This window comes from Haliotis asinina, chromosome 5 (assembly GCF_037392515.1).
Source record: "Haliotis asinina isolate JCU_RB_2024 chromosome 5, JCU_Hal_asi_v2, whole genome shotgun sequence".
Taxonomy (NCBI): Eukaryota; Metazoa; Mollusca; class Gastropoda; order Lepetellida; family Haliotidae; genus Haliotis; species Haliotis asinina.
The window spans coordinates 64,339,850-64,358,143 of NC_090284.1; the positions used below are offsets into that span (position 1 = coordinate 64,339,850).

Sequence of the window (18,294 nt, forward strand, 5' to 3'; positions counted from 1 at the left end):
TCTGCATCCAGTTTAGAACCAACCATTTCAGTCTCGGTGGTTCGGGGTGTGGAGCTATTCTAAATATATACATATGGAAATTAATTAAGCAACACCAAATTCAAAGACACATAAAAACTTAACAAAGTTTAACGAAGTAATTTTGATGATTGATTATTCAATTTTGATGTATTGACATACAGCATGAGCTTTTCATGGGTTGATATGACGCGCGTGAAGCTTGCACAGCGCACGTGCATTGCTTTAACCTCAACTTTCGAAAAATGCACTTTTTCCCTGGGGTGTTTACAAGCGCAGGTTGTCGATTGCATTCGGTTTTTCATTCATTTCAATGTCATGGCACGTAGGAAATTATCAGAGGCCACTCGTTGGCAAATAATCGGCATGAGGAATGCTGGTATGTCTCTAAGACAAATCGGGACTCAAATCGGACGACATCATTCCATAATTTCAAAACTTTTGAAAAAATACCGGGCCACTAATGAAGTTAAAGACCTGCCTAGACCAGGAAGACCCAGGAAGACCACAGTCCGGGAGGACAGAGCTTTACTGAGACTTGTACGGCGCAGGTCCTTCGACTCGAGCTCTCGGTTGAGACAGGAGTGGCTTCCAGGGAGACCCATCTCGAACAGGACTGTTCGGAATCGTCTGAAAGCTGCAGGATACCGGGCAAGGAGGCCAATCAAGCGACCCAGACTGTCTCCAGCCCATAAGGCAGCCCGACTGGCCTGGTGTAATGACCGTTTGCACTGGAACATTGCCTCTTGGAGGAAGGTCCATTTCTCAGATGAGAGCCGGTTCTTGCTGCACATGGTGGACGGTCGTACTCGGGTCTGGAGGCAGAGGAACACAGCAATGGCTCCACGGAACATCCAGGAGACTGTGGCCTTTGGGGGAGGTTCCGTTATGGTATGGGGGTGCATTTCCATGAACTGCAAGTTGGATATCATTACCATCCGTGGCAACCTTAACGGTGTTCGTTACCAACAGGAGGTTCTTGACAGGGCTGTGGTACCTCATTTTGAGAACCATCCTCTGGCAACGAGACCCATATTTATGGACGACAATGCTAGACCTCACAGGGCGCATGCTGTAAATGATTTTTTGCGGCAAAATGCAATTGACAGAATTCCATGGCCTGCCATGAGCCCTGACCTCAACCCCATTGAACATTTGTGGGACTTTATTGGCCGTCGTGTGAGGCAGAGAGACCCACCAGTCCATAATCTCAACGAATTGACGGCTGCCCTGCATGAGGAGTGGAACAGGATCCCCCAGAATCAGATCCGGAGACTCATCCAAGGAATGAGGAGGCGTCTGGAATCGGTGGTGCGTGCGCAGGGAGGACACACTAGATATTGATGAAAGTCGGTGTGCAGACTCTCAGATGACTGTTCTTTCTTTCCATGTGACATTTGTGTTAATACACCTGACAACAACGTCTGTGGATGAATAGTAAATTGTGTCCATTTTTTCATGAATTTAAGACAGTTTTAAGAATTTGGATTTCGTTGCAATAAAGCAAAGTCTTGATACTTTTTCCCTTTAAGTTGTTTGTCAGAGATCGTCTGTTGAATAAAAAAGTGTCAAACTATATCAACCCGGCATATTTTGATTGTCAGAACACTTCAAAGTTGCTCCAATAGAAAAAATTGGGGTGTTGCTTGATTAATTTCCAGGTGTATATAATAAGATATCTTCTTTGTGCCATTGGTTCAAAACCCTCGATCTGTAACCATGAAAGATGGAGCAATATCAATTTCATCTTTACATTATTCATTACTTAATAAAACGCCCAATATGTCCAACGAACAGCCGTATTTTCTTGTCACCCGATCATAAGTTATGACGGATATTTAAGGACCAAGTAAATTTTCACAAAATGTTCATCCACAAACCACCTAGTCCCAAAGTGGCCGGTCCCTTCTTATGACATTGAATTTGGCTTGACATATCTATATAGCGTATTTGCAACATCTCAGCAGAAAAGCTTCCTGGATCAACTTTCGGGTACTGAGAATGAGGGTTATTCTTGTATTGGTGATTGTACCTGCTGTTTCATGCCATACAACTTTCGGTAAAGTTGAGTCTTGCAAAGATCCTTCCCGAGCACCAGACACCTTCTTCGCAGCTGAGGGTGTCGGCACGATTGAATGTGGGGTTCTGTGTGGCAGGGATCACAGGTGTAGGTCCTTCAGTGTACGAGGTGTGGGCAAGAACTCTTCGTGCTATCACAGCACAATGAGGATCAGCTTGGACGTTGGCTGTACCAATGACTTCAAGCATTTCAATGTGAGTAGAGTTTTGAGTCTCTAGCAGTTCTTTGACACCGTACACAGTAATATTCGCGCTATATTGCGGCAGTCTGTAAAACAGTCCAGTGATTAACAGCATAGCCATCCGTCTACGCAATTGGGATACGATGACTTGTGGAGAATGATTTAAGTGGAGCTAGTTCCAATGTCACGAACATGGGCATTGAGGTAGCTTTGTTGTTAAAGCGTTTGCTCGCTCATAGAAACCCTAGGTTGGCTTCTGTTATTAATACTGCATTTATTGCATGTGGCCTTCATCTTATATGTACCCGTGAAGGTCCCGGGGTAGAATAGGCCTTCAGCAACCCATGCTTGGAAAAAAGGCTACTATACTTGTCGTAAGAGGCGACAAACGGGATCGGATGGTCAGGCTCGCTGTTTTGGTTGACACATGTCATCGGTTCCCAATTGCGCAGATCGATGCTCATGTTGTTGATCACTGGATTGTCTGGTCGAGACTCGATTATTTACACACCGGCGCCATATAGCTGGGATATTGCTGAGTGCGGCGTAAACCTAAACTCGTCTCAAATTTGACATTCCTGAAGTACCGTGGAAGAAATTTACAAAAAGGAAATGGAACAAATATACAGGTTCAATATATGTTGAAATTATGGCTGTGTCAGGTAAGATGTGAATATCAAAGGGCTCTGAGCAAAAGACGAGTATCTGTTAACACTGTATTCAGTGTTAATCTTCGAGAATCTGTAGAAGCTACAAAAATATGTTTGCTGATATGACAGGCTTAAAAACAATTATGCGAAATCTCAAGTAATATGGACAGGTGCCAGGAAGGTATTGTCAGGGATTTGCTCAGCCTGAGCGTCCCGAATATTATAAGTTACCAGTGCTTATTTTATCAAGGCGTTTACGTGACAATTGGCTCAAATGAATAAGTTTTTCTTTTAAGTTTAATTAGTAACAAAAACAGCTGGATGAAACAAATCACCACTCGTTTTGGTAGAGTTGTAAAGATAACAGGTTTTACGCATTCAAAAATTGATTTATCTACACCTGACACGTTCTATACCCCTGCTCATTTCTTGGGGTTGAATGACGTGTTAATATTTAAATTACTTTGGAGTTGAAACCCAATTAAAATAACTCTTATGTGGAGAACTATGAAGACGGTAAGTCTCGGATTTTTGAGACATAAACAAATATTAAGATCACATCGGATCATTTAGATACAATGAATAGGAAGTGGCCGGGATCAAGTTGACAAAGTTCAATGAATCCGTTACTTCGTTATAAATGTAGCTTACAGTCTTTTTCAGTTTTCCAGGCAGTTACCGAACTTATGAAATGTATGTCACAATCGAGATTGCCCCGAGGCAGTATCCCAAAGGTTCATCGAGCCTTTCGTCGAGTTTCGTTTTAATGTGAAAGCATACAGTTGGAATTGAGTATTTGAACGAGTATAATAATCTACGTAATGCTACAGAGGTCAGTGATTGAACGAGTTTACTTTTGCGCCTCAACATTCCCGCTAAATAATCCAGTCTACACCAGACAATCCAGTGGTCAACAGCACAAACATCGATCTGCGCAAATGGGAACCGATGACGTGTCAACCAAGCCAGCGAGCCTGACCACCCGATGTATTTCATTTTATACCCATTCTGACATGTGTTAAGGGATAATAGGTAACAAAACAGAAGTTCAATAATTACAAGTTCCCAAGCAATATGTTTTCATATATGTAAGTCTACCTTAATCTATGAATACTGTGCGTACCTTTCCCTCCAGCACCAAGCTTTAGTCTGCCGACCCTGGACGTATTCATATCTTGTTAAATTACACCAATTCTTCAATACGTACCAGGGTTATCTGTAGGTTTAGTCAAACACCCCGTACACTGCATCTTAGCAAATTTCCGAGAATTCTTTAGTTTGAGCTTGCTTGTCAGAAATGTAACTTTAATCGCATAGAATATAAATATCACTTATTGTTAATATGTCCATTTTATAAATCGTTTAGACACGAATGTATACCTAGTAAATATCACATTTTCCCATGAAAAGAAAAAATACATGCTCTTCTAAATGAAACAAGTTTTATTGTTATAAAAGGATTATGCGTGTTTTTAAAAAGATGTCTTCGTTAATACCATTATCAATCTCCATGTAATTATCAGATAATTAGCTTTGATCTATGTTCTCGATTCTGAATAAACAATATCATATAAACAATTTCATATATATATTGAGAGAGAGAGAGAGAGAGAGAGAGAGAGAGAGAGAGAGAGAGAGATAGATATGCGTATTTGTTGGTGTCATCATAAACTTATTCACAGTTATCACCACATATTGTTACGATTGAATATCATTGCTTCCCTAGGCGTATGATTCAAGGTGTAACTCTCGCGGGAACTTCATAAACTCGACGTATGGCTGCAGATGCTACGATGGTTATATTGGCAAATGGTGCGAAAGGCTCATGCAAGGTAATAACTAGCAACACCGACGGAACGTGCATCACATGCATACGTTCCTCTAATGCACACCCAGCAATAGAACAAAACAATGTTCACAAAGATTGAGTTTTGCCTTTCGCCGTACGACGTAAACATTCATCTATACTGCTTGTATATACATCGAATTCATGCCACTCAAGTGAATGCTAAATAACAAATTGAATACAATATTGGCAAAACTTTATGGATAACAAAAACCTTTATTTCGAGATTGCGACGTTTCAATAGAAAACCCTGCCCGATTGTCAAGTAGAAATGATAATAGTACAAGAACCTTCATTGTGAGGTTGCATTCAATGGTTGACATTGCGCCTGCTGGCATTGCACAATGACACACAGATAATTCCCTCTTTTGTGTCACAGATTGCTCCGAAGGATGGAAAACTGACCACTACAAAGGCTCGAAGGAAGCATATTACATTCAGCCTTTTAACTCTCCCGTTTCCTTCAAGGTATTTTGTAAAATGTCTAATGGTGGTAAAACATATCTGATGAATCGAGGATTTGGATTCCCACCCGTTAACTTCTCGAGGTCGTGGGAAGAGTACAAAAATGGTTTTGGAGATTATCAGATAGATGGTAAGTGTTATTATTTTAAAACGCGTTTTTTACATAGCTATATGCATGCACATCAAAAACAATGTCACTGTTAAAAACGTTTCAGGAACTCTTCAAACAACAAATACGGACAGTGAGTGAGTATGGTTTTACGCCGCTTTTAGCAGTATTCCAGCAATAGCCGCAAAAGATTCATATACACAATAATGTCAGAATACCATTTTTTATAACACTATTTTATTGATGAAAGTAAAACATCAGTATATAATCAGGCGTTATACGTGTCCGATTGATCTGAACCTGGGATTAATTACTAGGGAAGGAGAAGAGACCATGCCTTATTTCTGTGATGGAAAATTAATACTGAAAGACATTGCGATTTGCTTGCGTTTGCGGTTATGTGTGTGTGTGTGTTTGTCTGAGCGTGACCCTAGTACGGTGATTTATCTTCTGTCGTTGGTGATATATAGCCCGTATTTTATATTGTCTTGTCCAACTAGTGATATTAGTTTTAACTTTTCACACTAGTATAACATTTAACTGTGATATTCTAGTCGTTTTACTGTCCTTTGATGACGGGTTTTTATAATGTACATATCTTCCATTTCCGTATTAAATGTTCTCGTCACGATATGGCTGAAATATTGCCGATGTGACGTTAAATATGAACACACTCACTCACTCTAAGCGTGACTGTGTTTGTGCTTGCGTTTTTGCTTGTGTCCGTATTGTGCGTGCGAGCTTTTCTACGTATGTTTGTGTGCGTATGTCGGTAAGGGCGGTTGCAGTTACGTTTGCTCGTGTGTCCGTCCGTCGGTTTGATGAATCCGTCCGTGTGTATGAATGTCTGAATGCTAACTGTGGGTAAAGCCGAGAAGAAATTTGGGTCAACCCTCGTTTCCTTACATGCAGCACCACGACAGTCCAAATGGAATACGATTTGCTTTATGTCAATCTTTTCCTTCTGCTTTTTTCTCCGAAAGGGAATCGAGAGTCATTGAAAAACGTTTCGTACTTGTTTTCTGTACAAACAAATGATACTGGACAATTCAGCTGATGCCACTAAAACTAGGATAATTGTGCTGCTTTCAGGTATATTTTTATCGCAATTGTTAATATTACGGCGTATTTCTGTTTTGTAGGCAACCACTGGGCAGGTCTATCCATGCTACACTATGTTACCACAAACCGGCGTCATAGATTTGTTGCTTTGGCAAGATTCCAAGAGTCTGGCAAGCTATATTGGAGACAACATTTTTACATGAATTTCACTGTAAGTTAAAATCCTTGGCCACTTATTTTCTTATTATCAGTGGTTTTCAGGTTCTAAGTAAAGATTGACTGTTTTGGATAACTTGGACGCTAACATTACTACCGCATGAGTGAGCAAGTGTAGTTTTACGCCGCTTTTAGCAATATTCCAGCAATATCACCACCGACTACTGCATGAATCTACATTGCCAGCGTGCGCACGTGTTTGCCTGAGAGCATGTATTTTATGAAGCTGTTAGACGCCATTCATTTTCTTGATCATCCGCATTTGCGGATTGGGGAGAACGATTAACGGCTTGAAAACTACTCTTTAGATGATGAATGAATACGATTGGTATTCAGAATATATATTCAAACATTTTGTCATTTAATTAAATATGAAAAGGAACTGCCGATAAAGTAGTTAATGCCACCCAGAACACCCAGTCTAAGCAATATACCTTCAGCGATGGCACATTCCTACACCCACACAATATGCCTGAAAAGGTAAGTATTGACAGATGGATGCCAAAACAGCACTGGTCCTTCCCTGCGACAGTTGCCTGTTGACAAACCATCTCCTGGTGGTAATCTCTACTCGATTACTTTGCCTCAAAGACCAACTCGCAACCTTTGTCCCGGCTTTCTACAATCGTTCGGTTGACCTACAGAGATGGTACCACGGGGGCTCTCTGTCGAACGTGCCGAACCATGAACCATGATTATCCAACGTGTACTGTTTTTGAGGTCTTCGGTGTGTCCGAGGTATCAAACGTATCTGTGTGAGATGCCACCTTCCTCGACTTCCTTTGTACGATACTGTCCACTTTGGCCGCCAGTTCTTCAGAGGTTCTATAAACGTATTTGAAAACATTTTTGTGTAACTTTCAGCTCTGGGAAATACAGTATGTCCCTTCTTCTTTGGAGCGTAATGAAAATCATATAAGATCAAGGTTAACAAACCATATATAAAGTTAATTAATCGTCATACAAGTTTGAATCCGTAATCCTCTCTAGGAATCAACGTGCATCAACATATTATTTACATTATATCATATTTACATCAACGTTCAGTATTCATTTATCCACGTATATTGCAAATGAACTTTGAATGAGAAATAGATCGCTGAAATTAATTGTAAGTGACATATTCCTGATCTCTTAATTTGGATTCAAGTACATTTTGTATAAACGCACCAAAGCCGCTCGTTGCTCTGTGACACCTTCACTTCTTTACGTTCGCATGTCCTGTGTTTAAGGCCGCCGCTGTTGGTTTTGGATTTGTCCTCTGTGTAAACTATGTACTTGGACCCTTCATTCATGTTTTGCATTACGTTAAGATGCCCGCATTAATCGAAGCAATCAAATAGATTAGGGTGTCGCTGAGCTGTTGCGGAGAATCGCTTTCTAGAAGAGATCTTTCGATTTGTGATTCCCATCCCCTGTCTTTCATTTTGGCATCTAGTATTTTTGTCAGGCCTTTGTGACAGTGCTCAGTGCAGGAGTACCATTTCTCTGGATGCAGTACGGTAAATAAGTGAGAAGTTCGTACAGAGAGTTCCCGATGTATTCTATCCCGTTCTGACTTCGAACCTCTGTAAAACATATCATTAAAGTTCGATTCAGATCGGGTTCATTTCTGGCCAAAGTCAGAAGGTAATTTTGTTTGAGTTGGGAAATAGTTTTTCTCTTTCTTCAAGCCAAGAAATGAATAGACCCACTGCCCACAAACTCATGTTTTCAGTTTATGTTGAAAATGCAGACTTGCTTAGTGTCTCTGACTACCCGATAATGGAGTACCTTCTTCAGAATCTTGTGCACGGGGGATTGTCTCGTCTTCAAATTACGTCAAAGTAATCTCATCGCTGTTTGATCAATCAAAATTGCAAAATCACCAAGGGTAATGTTATACCGGTTTGTAGTCAAAAACAGTTTTTGATCGGAATCCATTCTTTATGGTGACAGTGGTAAGCGGTGAAGAGAAGGTCGTTTCCGTTGTGACTTTTTTATAGGTCACAAGCTGTCGATTAGTGCAGCAGGAGTATTTATGACGAGTGCGTTTTTCAGAATGTTTGAGATCAGAACATGTTTCGGTGTCTAGGTCCCACGAATCAATGCAATGTTGACTTCGTTTAAAGCAGGAGAAATGCGTGGATTAGTTTCGCTCCTCAATGTGTGGATTAGTCTCGCTCATGAAGCCCATCCTCGGCTTAACAGCCTCGAACGAGCTTCACGAGCGAAACTTATCGACCGACTGAGGATTTTCCCCTACACTTAATTTCCTCTCTGATACACTTGATGTTGGTAGAATCTTCGTCCCATAAAGCCTATAGACAGCCCTTCGAATCACTATCATGTCAAAGTTGTCAAGGATGCTTTTACTTTCCGATTTTGACTTTTGGGACCTGCCTTGTCTGATGTGTTTACGATATAGTAAACTTGCTGGTAAGACATACCACCTGCACTGCAAGTTCTATAATAAACCCATTCTAAGCAAAAGAAAGGTTCAGTTATGTCTTTTTCAAGCACAAAAACGTTTGCAACAATCGACTGCAACTCGTTGGCCATAATGAAAGCTGTGATAAAGATGTGCATGAATGACGGGAAGCATGTTTATTAAGACAATATTTATATTATAATTTCTGCTATAAAGAAACAGTGATTTAGAAAAATAACACAAACATTCATAATTTGTTTGTTTATAGAAACGTTAATTCATATTTATGCATCACTTTTATGAGAGTATGGCACCCATGAAGAGCCACCTCCTCGTGGTGGGTGCTGGGTAACGCTAAGTGCTCTTCTCCCGAGTGGATCCGGGACAGAATGTGTCCACAGCACCCCATTGCTTGTCGTAAGAGGCGACTAAATTGGGCAACCTGTTTGCCGTGGGTTGCGTCCCGTGTCGGTGGAGGACGGGATCCTGGTGGTTGAGGGCAGTTGGGCTTTTAACTGCGTTTCATTTGCCCAACACACCACTTCGGCCCTTACTTCACCTAGACGGGTGGTTGAATGGGCCCGATTCAACCAATCGGCTGGTCATGCCAAGCCCTGTGCATGGACTGTATATGTGTCATTGCACAGATTTCATTTGGAATTGTTTTGAATTTCGGCTTTGGCACTACTTGTGATCTGTAAGTGTTTTATTGTGAATTCTAATATGAACTTTGCCTAGAGTCTTATGCCAGAAGGCGATGGCTCATGGGCCAATCTGGTAGTTTAATTATTTATAATTCTTCTACTGGAGTATATCATCCGGGTATCCTTGGTGCTGCAAGTTGGAGGCCCGCTTGCTTTGGCATTGTCCTTGTGATACTCCGTGGTGGGTGGGGAGCTCGGATGATGAACCATATGACACCAATCATGGCTTATGAAGTACCCCATAAAAAACAAAGCGTCCGCTTGAAATTGATCCTGTTCATACTGACCACAGACCGTCTCTGTCGACTGAGTATTGGCCACGTTTCCTTGTTATTGAGACTCCGGACAAGACACCATTAAAGCTGAACCCTTTCGCAGTATCTAAAGGCATTCAAGGTATTGCTGGGAATGTTAAGAACATTCGGCGCTTACGTTCGGGTGCGCTACTAGTTGAGTGCAGCAAGAAACAGCAAGCATCCAATCTGATGAGTATTGAATCTTTTGTGGGCATTCCGGTCATGGTCTCTGCTCATAAGACCTTGAACACTAGTAAAGGTATCATAAGAGATCGTGATCGATTGTTTGCTGACATGACCGAACTTGATATAGCATGTGAAATGAAAGATCAAGGTGTGCTGTATGTGAAGCGATTTTCAACCCGAAAAAACAATGAAACATTCCAAACTAATACCTATCTGTTTACTTTTTCATGTCCAAATGCTCCTAAATCAGTGAAGGCAGGCTATTGTAACATACAAGTTGATACCTACATCCCCAACCCGCTCAGATGTTTTAAATGCCAAAAATATGGACATGGCGTGAATACTTGCACATTGTCTGTTGTGTGTGCTCACTGTGGTGAGAAAACACACACAACAGAAGATTGTGACAGTGACTTTAAAAAATGCACCAACTGTTCAGGCGACCATTCATCTTCTTCGAAACAGTGTCCTATTTGGAAAGAACAAATGGAGATAAACAGAATAAAGTTTACTCAAAATATTTCCTTTTCTGAGGCAAAAAACTGGTAAAAAGGTCTGATCTTCCAGAAAGTTATGCTACAATAGCAAAAACATCATCGAAGTCTACCTCTAACATAACAAAATCATCCACAGGATGCCAAACTACCTTGACTTGGATAAATTGCGATTCTCCACAGCTTTTGTACCCTGGTATGTCATCTCAGACTGGGGAATCACTTACTAGTACATCAAAGTCGTCTTTTGATCACAAATCATCATCATCTCAGTCAAATTCAAAGTCTCAATCGACAGCTGATAGTCAACAAACTGTGAAAGGTAAACCGAAGCCTAAGCCTGATGCTTCAAAACAACAAAGTGGCAGAGCTCCTAAAGGGTCACAGAACAAAATTCAATTGTTTAATAAATACAGGTCTCTTGAAGACATGGACGTTTTTGAAAACGTCCATTCAAGTGTACATAGCTTGTCGCCCTCCAAATGAGTGCGGAGTAGATCCCCAATAAATCCCCCCAAAATATAGTTTATTCCAATAATATTGTACAGTGGAACTGCAGAGGATTGAGGAATAATTTACATGAATTACAGCTATAAGTCCAAGATTTTACACCTTCGGCGATATGTCTCCAAGAGACATATTTATAACAAACAGATACATTTGACCTTCGTCATTTTAATGCATATCATTGTTTTTCACCTCCGGGTGATAGAGCCAATGGCGGATCATCCATTCTAGTCAGACAAAACGTTATTCAAAGCCCTGTTTCACTTAATACTAATATGCAGGCTGTTGCAGTGAGAATTACTCTACATGTAGCGTTTACGCTATGCTCTCTCTATATTTCGCCATCTTCGACGTTTGCCAAAACTGATCTTCAGGCTCTATATGACCAACTCCCGAAGCCTTGTATTATAATGGGAGATTTAAATGGGCACAACCCACTCTGGGGTAGTGTAACTACAAACACTAAAGGGAAATTGTTGGAGAACTTTTGTTCTGACAATGATTTATGTATTTATAATGATGGTTCCAACACATATTTACACCTTGGTACAGGGACCTATTCTGCTCTCGACTTGTCATTGACAAATTCGGAACTACTAAATGAATTCGAATGGTCAGTCCACGATGACCTCTGTGGAAGTGACCATTTCCTACTGATGTTCCTCCATCATGAAGGCGAAATTTTAAAAAAGCTACCTGGGCTTTATATGAAACACTGTGTGCTGAAAAACGTAAAACTGAACGCTTTATTGACGTTCCGGATGCTATTAAATGCTTTTCTGATGAACTGAAATCCATAGCTGATGAGTGTATTCCATAGTCCTCTGTAGTTCCACACATAAGAAAACCATGGTTCAACGATGACTGCAAACAAGCTAGGAAGGCAAGGAAAAAAGCTGAACATTATTTCCGTCGCCATCCTATGGTGCATAATTTAAATAAATTAAAAATTTTAAATGCTAAAGCACGGCGTACTTTTAAACAGAACAAACGTCAATCTTGGCAAAATTATGTATCCAAAATAAATTCTCGGACACCTATGTCCAAGGTATGGAACATGGTCCAGAAAATTAAAGGTAAAGGTACTAAATCTACTGTCCATCATCTTAAACATGGAGATCAATTACTTACTAATAAATCAGATATTGCAAATAAACTGGGCGAAACCCTCGCTAAACACTCGTCCTCTTCTAACTATTTACCTAAATTTCAGCAATATCAAAAACAACAAGAAAAGAAAACAATTAATTTCAATTCTGATAATGGGGAAGATTATAATGAAACATTTTCTATTCATGAACTCCATACTGCTCTTGATCAAGCCCATGACACTGCTACAGGAGCTGATAACATACATTATCAACTCCTGAATCACTTACCAGAATCCTGTTTAGAGACGCTCTTGTCAATATTTGATGATATTTGGACTTCCGGGAAATTTCCTTCTTCATGGCGTGATGCAATAGTAGTACCAATACCTAAACCTGGACGTGATCATACGGATCCATCCAATTATTGTCCGATTTCATTAACTAGCTGTGTTTGCAAGACCATGGAACGTATGATAAATAATCGACTTGTTTGGTACTTGGAAACTAATAATCTTATCACAGATATACAATGTGGTTTCCGGAAAAACAGAAGTACTGTCGATCACTTTGTGCGTTTAGAATCATTTGTGAAAAACGCACTGATTAATAAACAACATGCTGTGTCTATCTTTTTTGATCTTGAGAAGGCATATGACACAACCTGGAAATATGGCATACTGAGAGATTGACATGATTTCGGTTTGCGAGGTCGTTTGCCTGAATTCATTGCTAAATTTTTAAATAACAGGCAATTTCAAGTCCGCGTGGGTTCTACCCTGTCTGATCATTATAATCAGGATCAGAGTATTCCATAAGGCAGTATTTTGTCTGTCACTCGGTTTTAACCGATTTAATCGATGGAGTTTTATTTGTGGATGATTTTAATATTTCTTGCCGCGGTAGGAATATGCATACTATTGAACGGCAACTGCAGCAAAATTGATAAATGGTGTCTTGAAAACGGCTTTAAATTTTCTAAATCAAGAACCAATTGTATACACTTAAGTCGTAAATACAAACCCCATAAAGAACCAGAACTATTTCTCAGTGGTACCCCAATCAAAGTCGTCAAGGAGGCCAAGTTCTTGGGACTTATTTTCGACTCACATTTGACCTTTTTGCCGCATATTAAATCCCTTAAAGCCACATGCCTGAAGGCACTCGATTTATTAAAGGTTGTTTCAAATTCAAAATGGGGAGGGGATCAATCTACCCTTCTTCACTTATATAGATCACCGATCCGATCTAAACTTGATTACGGCTCCATTGTATATGGTGGCGCTTGTCAAAGCAACCTAAAACTACTTGATCCTGTGCACCACCAAGGCCTAAGACTTTGTCCTGGTTCTTTTAGAACCTCTCCTATTGACAGTCTATATGTCGAAGCTGATGAGCTTTCTCTCAACTTACGTCGTATCAAACTATCTTTACAACACATTACAAAATTAGCTTCTAATGAGTCTAATCCCACATTTAATTGTGTTTTTATGCTCTCTGTGAGGATTTGTATACCAAAAAGTCTTCCCTTGTTCCGCCTCTTGAGCTCAGAATTAAGCCATTTCTTGCTGCTTCCAGCATTGAGCTGGACCATATAGCTCCTTCCCGTCTTCTTTCTTCTCCTCCTTGGCAGTTGGTTAGGCCACATGTTGACCTAGCATTAACATCACTTAAAAAATCAGAAACGAATGAATTACAGTATAAACAAGAGTATAATCAATTGAAACATAAATATAGCAATTATAAATCCTTATTTACAGATGGGTCCAAGGACGGTGGCGCAGTGGCTTGTGCCACTGTCATTGGATCCAGAACAATATCTTCTAGGTTACCCGAAAATAGTTCTATTTTTACAGCTGAAGCTAACGCCATATTAACAGCTCTTAAATATATTCAAAGACACCCTTAACGTAAACAATATATAATCTATTCTGATTCTCTTTCTTGTCTTCAAGTTATTAAAAATGTATCATGTAAACATCCACTTTTAATTGATATTATTGAACTGTATAATAGTCTTGCTACTGGCCAGTACGGCATCGTCTTCTGTTGGTTACCAAGCCACGTAGGCATTTCTGGTAACACATTGGCTGATCTTGCTGCCAAGGCAGCACTCAACAAATCTGTGACACCACTTCTTATTCCTTACAGTGATTACAAAGCCACCATTAGATCTTATATCCGTGATCTGATGCAGAAGAAGTGGGACACCCAAGTAGGTACAAATAAATTACATGAAATAAAACCGTATATTGGTTACACCTACTTGGATTGTCAGTCCAGATTTGAAGAGTTTATTTTAAGACGATGTCGTATTGGCCATACTAGATATACTCATTCATACCTTTTAAAAGGTGAGGATCCTCCATTTTGTATCCCTTGTGATGAGAGAGTTACAGTCAAGCATATCCTGCTTGACTGTGTTGAATTCTCCGTCACAAGGGATAAGTATTTTACAGTTAAAACAATTAAGGATCTTTTTACCAGCGTTAGGTATCATTTAATTATTGATTTTTTGGTTGAATTTTGAAATTATGTTGTGTAAATAGATGTATTTTAATTCTTGGAAGTTTGGATTGGTAACTTGAATTGTTGGTGGCTGTACCCTCAAAGGGGGTTGAAGTATTGTAAAATTATTGTCCTCCTGAGAGGGTACGTAAGTCCAAAAACATTCACAGTAAATTTAAACTCTCCACTGTTCTTAGTCGTAGTATATCTGTATTTTTAATTTTTGGCTAGATATGTCTAGATTGCTAACAGCTGAGGGGATGATGTAAATCCGACTAGGCTCCATGCACGTAGCAGAGGCACTGTAAGTCCCCATGGTCCCTAGTGTGGTGATCTACCTTCAGTTGCTGGCAACCTATAGCCTGATTTTATACTGTATTGTCCGAATAGTGATATTATTTTTAAACTGTCCACACTAGTTTTAATCTCATTTGTGATATTCTAGTTGTTTTACTGTCCTTCGCTGACAGGTTTTTATACGATACATGTACAGTCGAACCCCATTGTCTCGAACTCGGTTGAGACGAATTCTCGGATGTGTCGAACTGACATCTCGGTCCCTGCCGATTTCCTTATATTTATCATTATTTTTACCCTGATGTGTCGAACTAGATGTGTCGAATTCCCGGTTGTGTCGAACTCATTTTAGGGTCCCCAAAGGCTCTAACAAGTACAAATTTACCCTTTTGTCTCGAACTGTCAAAGTTGGTTGTTGCAACTGAAAACTTCAGTCGCGCAATCGGAAGTCATCCTCATAAACGTGCTACCTAAAGATCAAAAGTAACGATTAACGGACTCAACAATCAAGTGACATGTTTAACTACGCATCTATACACACATTGTCAGCACACTTACCAACTGAACTTTAAATTTACTCAAACAATTAACCATAATTAAGTTGTTACCAGTGACACGTTGATCACGGACCGACGGGATATCTCTAAACAAACAATGGCGCATGTTGTTGTCATGTGACAATCTATGTTAGCGGTCATGTGATTTCCTTGAAAATACAAAATGAGAAGTGAGGAAAACGGAGTTGGATTATCTAAATTGATGTTGGTTTAATATTTAGGTGTAGGATCACCCCTACCCTAGCTGCAGCATGGGCCGCCCTCGACACCCTTGTCAGATTTTTGGAAGCACGTGGCACTGACGTCTGTTGTGACGATGCCATGCCCGAACGCCAAACAGACTGTAATTTCGGGGTTTTTTTAGGAGATAAATTCCCCCATGTACACGTATGTACATTCCGATTCCGTGTGTATGAACCATACAACTTTTATACTGACTGAAAATGAATTAGTGCTGTCAAGTAAATGGGATCGCTTGTGAGTTTGTGAAATTATTCTTGTTCTTATCTTTTTGTATGCATATTTATTTGCCATGACGAATAAAGTGATTGAATTGATTTACATTGGTATATGTTGTAATTTAAAGATCAATACTGCCGTAAACGTTTATTGCAAAGATATATTGTTTGTATGTGTATCCTACTGCAAAATAACGATGTGTTAAGCACAGTGGTCGTGTTGGTTCTTGGTCTTTTCAATGCTGACGGATGTATCGAACAGTCGGATAAGTCGAACTTTTTCCCTTGGACCCGACGAGTTCGACACAACGGGGTTTGACTGTATTTCATTTCAGTATTAAATGTTCTCGTCACGATATGGCTGAGACACTACCGATGTGACGTTAAATATTAACTCACTCACTCACTCACTTTATGAGAGTATTACAGATTATAAGCATACATGTAAAGCCTATTGCATGTTTCTCTTGTTAAACTCGAAAAAAGAGCTTAAGTTGTTGGTTTCGGTACCAAATCCTTTCCCGTAAACTGCTCTTTAAATGCATTGGAATGCTCTGTAGGCGAGTTGATACATTATAAAAATATTAAGGCTAAAAAGCATTTTTCTATCATTACCGGCGGTACTTTAGACGTCACTACACGCATTCAAGCAATGACACCTCGCTGGATGATTGTTTCAGGTGGGACCTGAAGAAAACGGATACCGTTTTGACTACCCCTTTTCTAGTCCTCATTTGACGGGCGGAAAGGATCGTGCCCTGGAAGACGGGTTGTCATCATTTCGAGGGGCAAATTTCTCCACCTACGACAGTGACAGTGACAACAACTGTGCAGACATACACCAGTCAGGGTGGTGGTGGCTGACAACATGTTCTGAGTACAACCCAACTGGTCAACCACAGTCGCCAGCAGTCCAGAACAAGACGACTGACCCAGCACATATGTCCTGGCCTCACCGTCTAGGTTACAGTGCCATTTTTATCGAACTCTACGTTTTTGCAACCTAGTTAAATCGCAAGAGCCTGGACAGGCAAATCACAGAGTCTGACGGGCATTATCCGTCGTAAAGCATATATTGAAAAAGAAAACGTTCTGTCTTTGAAACTCAAAAGAATCACGAAGGTACAACACTATGAACTTTAGATAATGTTCTTGTTCAATAAAAGCGATAACAACCATATCCATATTGTTGAGTGCTCATTGCCAGGTAAACCGGAAGTCACCCGTGAGAAACCTGCTAAACACTATGCTGTAACTCTATTCTACAATTATCCAAGTTTACAGAGTTATGTAAGTAAATACAAAGGTATTCCAATGGCAATACAACAGTGTGTGAGAGAGTGAGTTTTAGTTTTACGACTTTTTAAACAATATTCTAGCAATATTACGACGGGTGGGCACTAGGAATAGGCTTCACACATCGTACCCATGTGGGAAATTGAACCTGGGTCTTCATTTAAGGACGAAAGCAGTGATTAAAGCAACGACGAGCAAGCTGGTAGTATTCACATCATTCCAACAACAGTCACCTTTCCCAATATAGGCTTAGGACGAGTATATAGGGTAAGAAGGGTACACAATGGTCACCTTTCCCAATATAGGCTTAGGACGAGTATATAGGGTAAGAAGGGCACACAATGGTCACCTTTCCCAATATAGGCTTAGGACGAGTATATAGGGTAAGAAGGGCACACAATGGTCACCTTTCCCAATATAGGCTTAGGACGAGTATATAGGGTAAGAAGGGTACACAATGGTTTGTCTTCTTGTCACTTGAAAGGCAGTATGAAATGGAAGCAAGAGTTAGCTCAACTTGTATACGAAGAGACTCCAGAAGATTCTCCTATTACCTGGCTTAGAGTATAGAGGCACATTCTGTTGTAGTGCTATGTAGGACAATCCGGAGCTCTCTCAACTTAGCACACCACTGATTGACCACCCGATCCCGTTAATCGCCTCTTACGATGAGCATGGATCGTCGATGAAGGGTCAATGTCAAGGTCAGTGGTCAACAAAGGTCAAGGAGAGGCGTTTTAAAGAGGAGAAATCCCTGTAGGAAACGAACAAATTTATACTGAAGGAAACAAATGCAGGATCAGAGGACAGTTCAAGTGTTCCTTAAATATGTCCCAGTTTTCATGACGGCTTTGAATTGCGCTGTG

General features: G+C 40.2%; 1 protein-coding gene across 1 annotated transcript; it reads left to right on the forward strand.

The window, feature by feature from the left end:
- The first annotated feature begins 2,019 nt into the window (after positions 1-2,019).
- Positions 2,020-17,139, forward strand: LOC137283197 (fibrinogen-like protein 1). The gene is made up of 5 exons (XM_067814642.1): positions 2,020-2,292; positions 4,656-4,761; positions 5,155-5,370; positions 6,492-6,622; positions 16,813-17,139. The coding sequence occupies exons 1-5, from the start codon at positions 2,020-2,022 to the stop codon at positions 17,137-17,139; spliced, it is 1,053 nt and encodes a 350-aa protein (XP_067670743.1).
- The last annotated feature ends 1,155 nt before the right edge of the window (positions 17,140-18,294 follow it).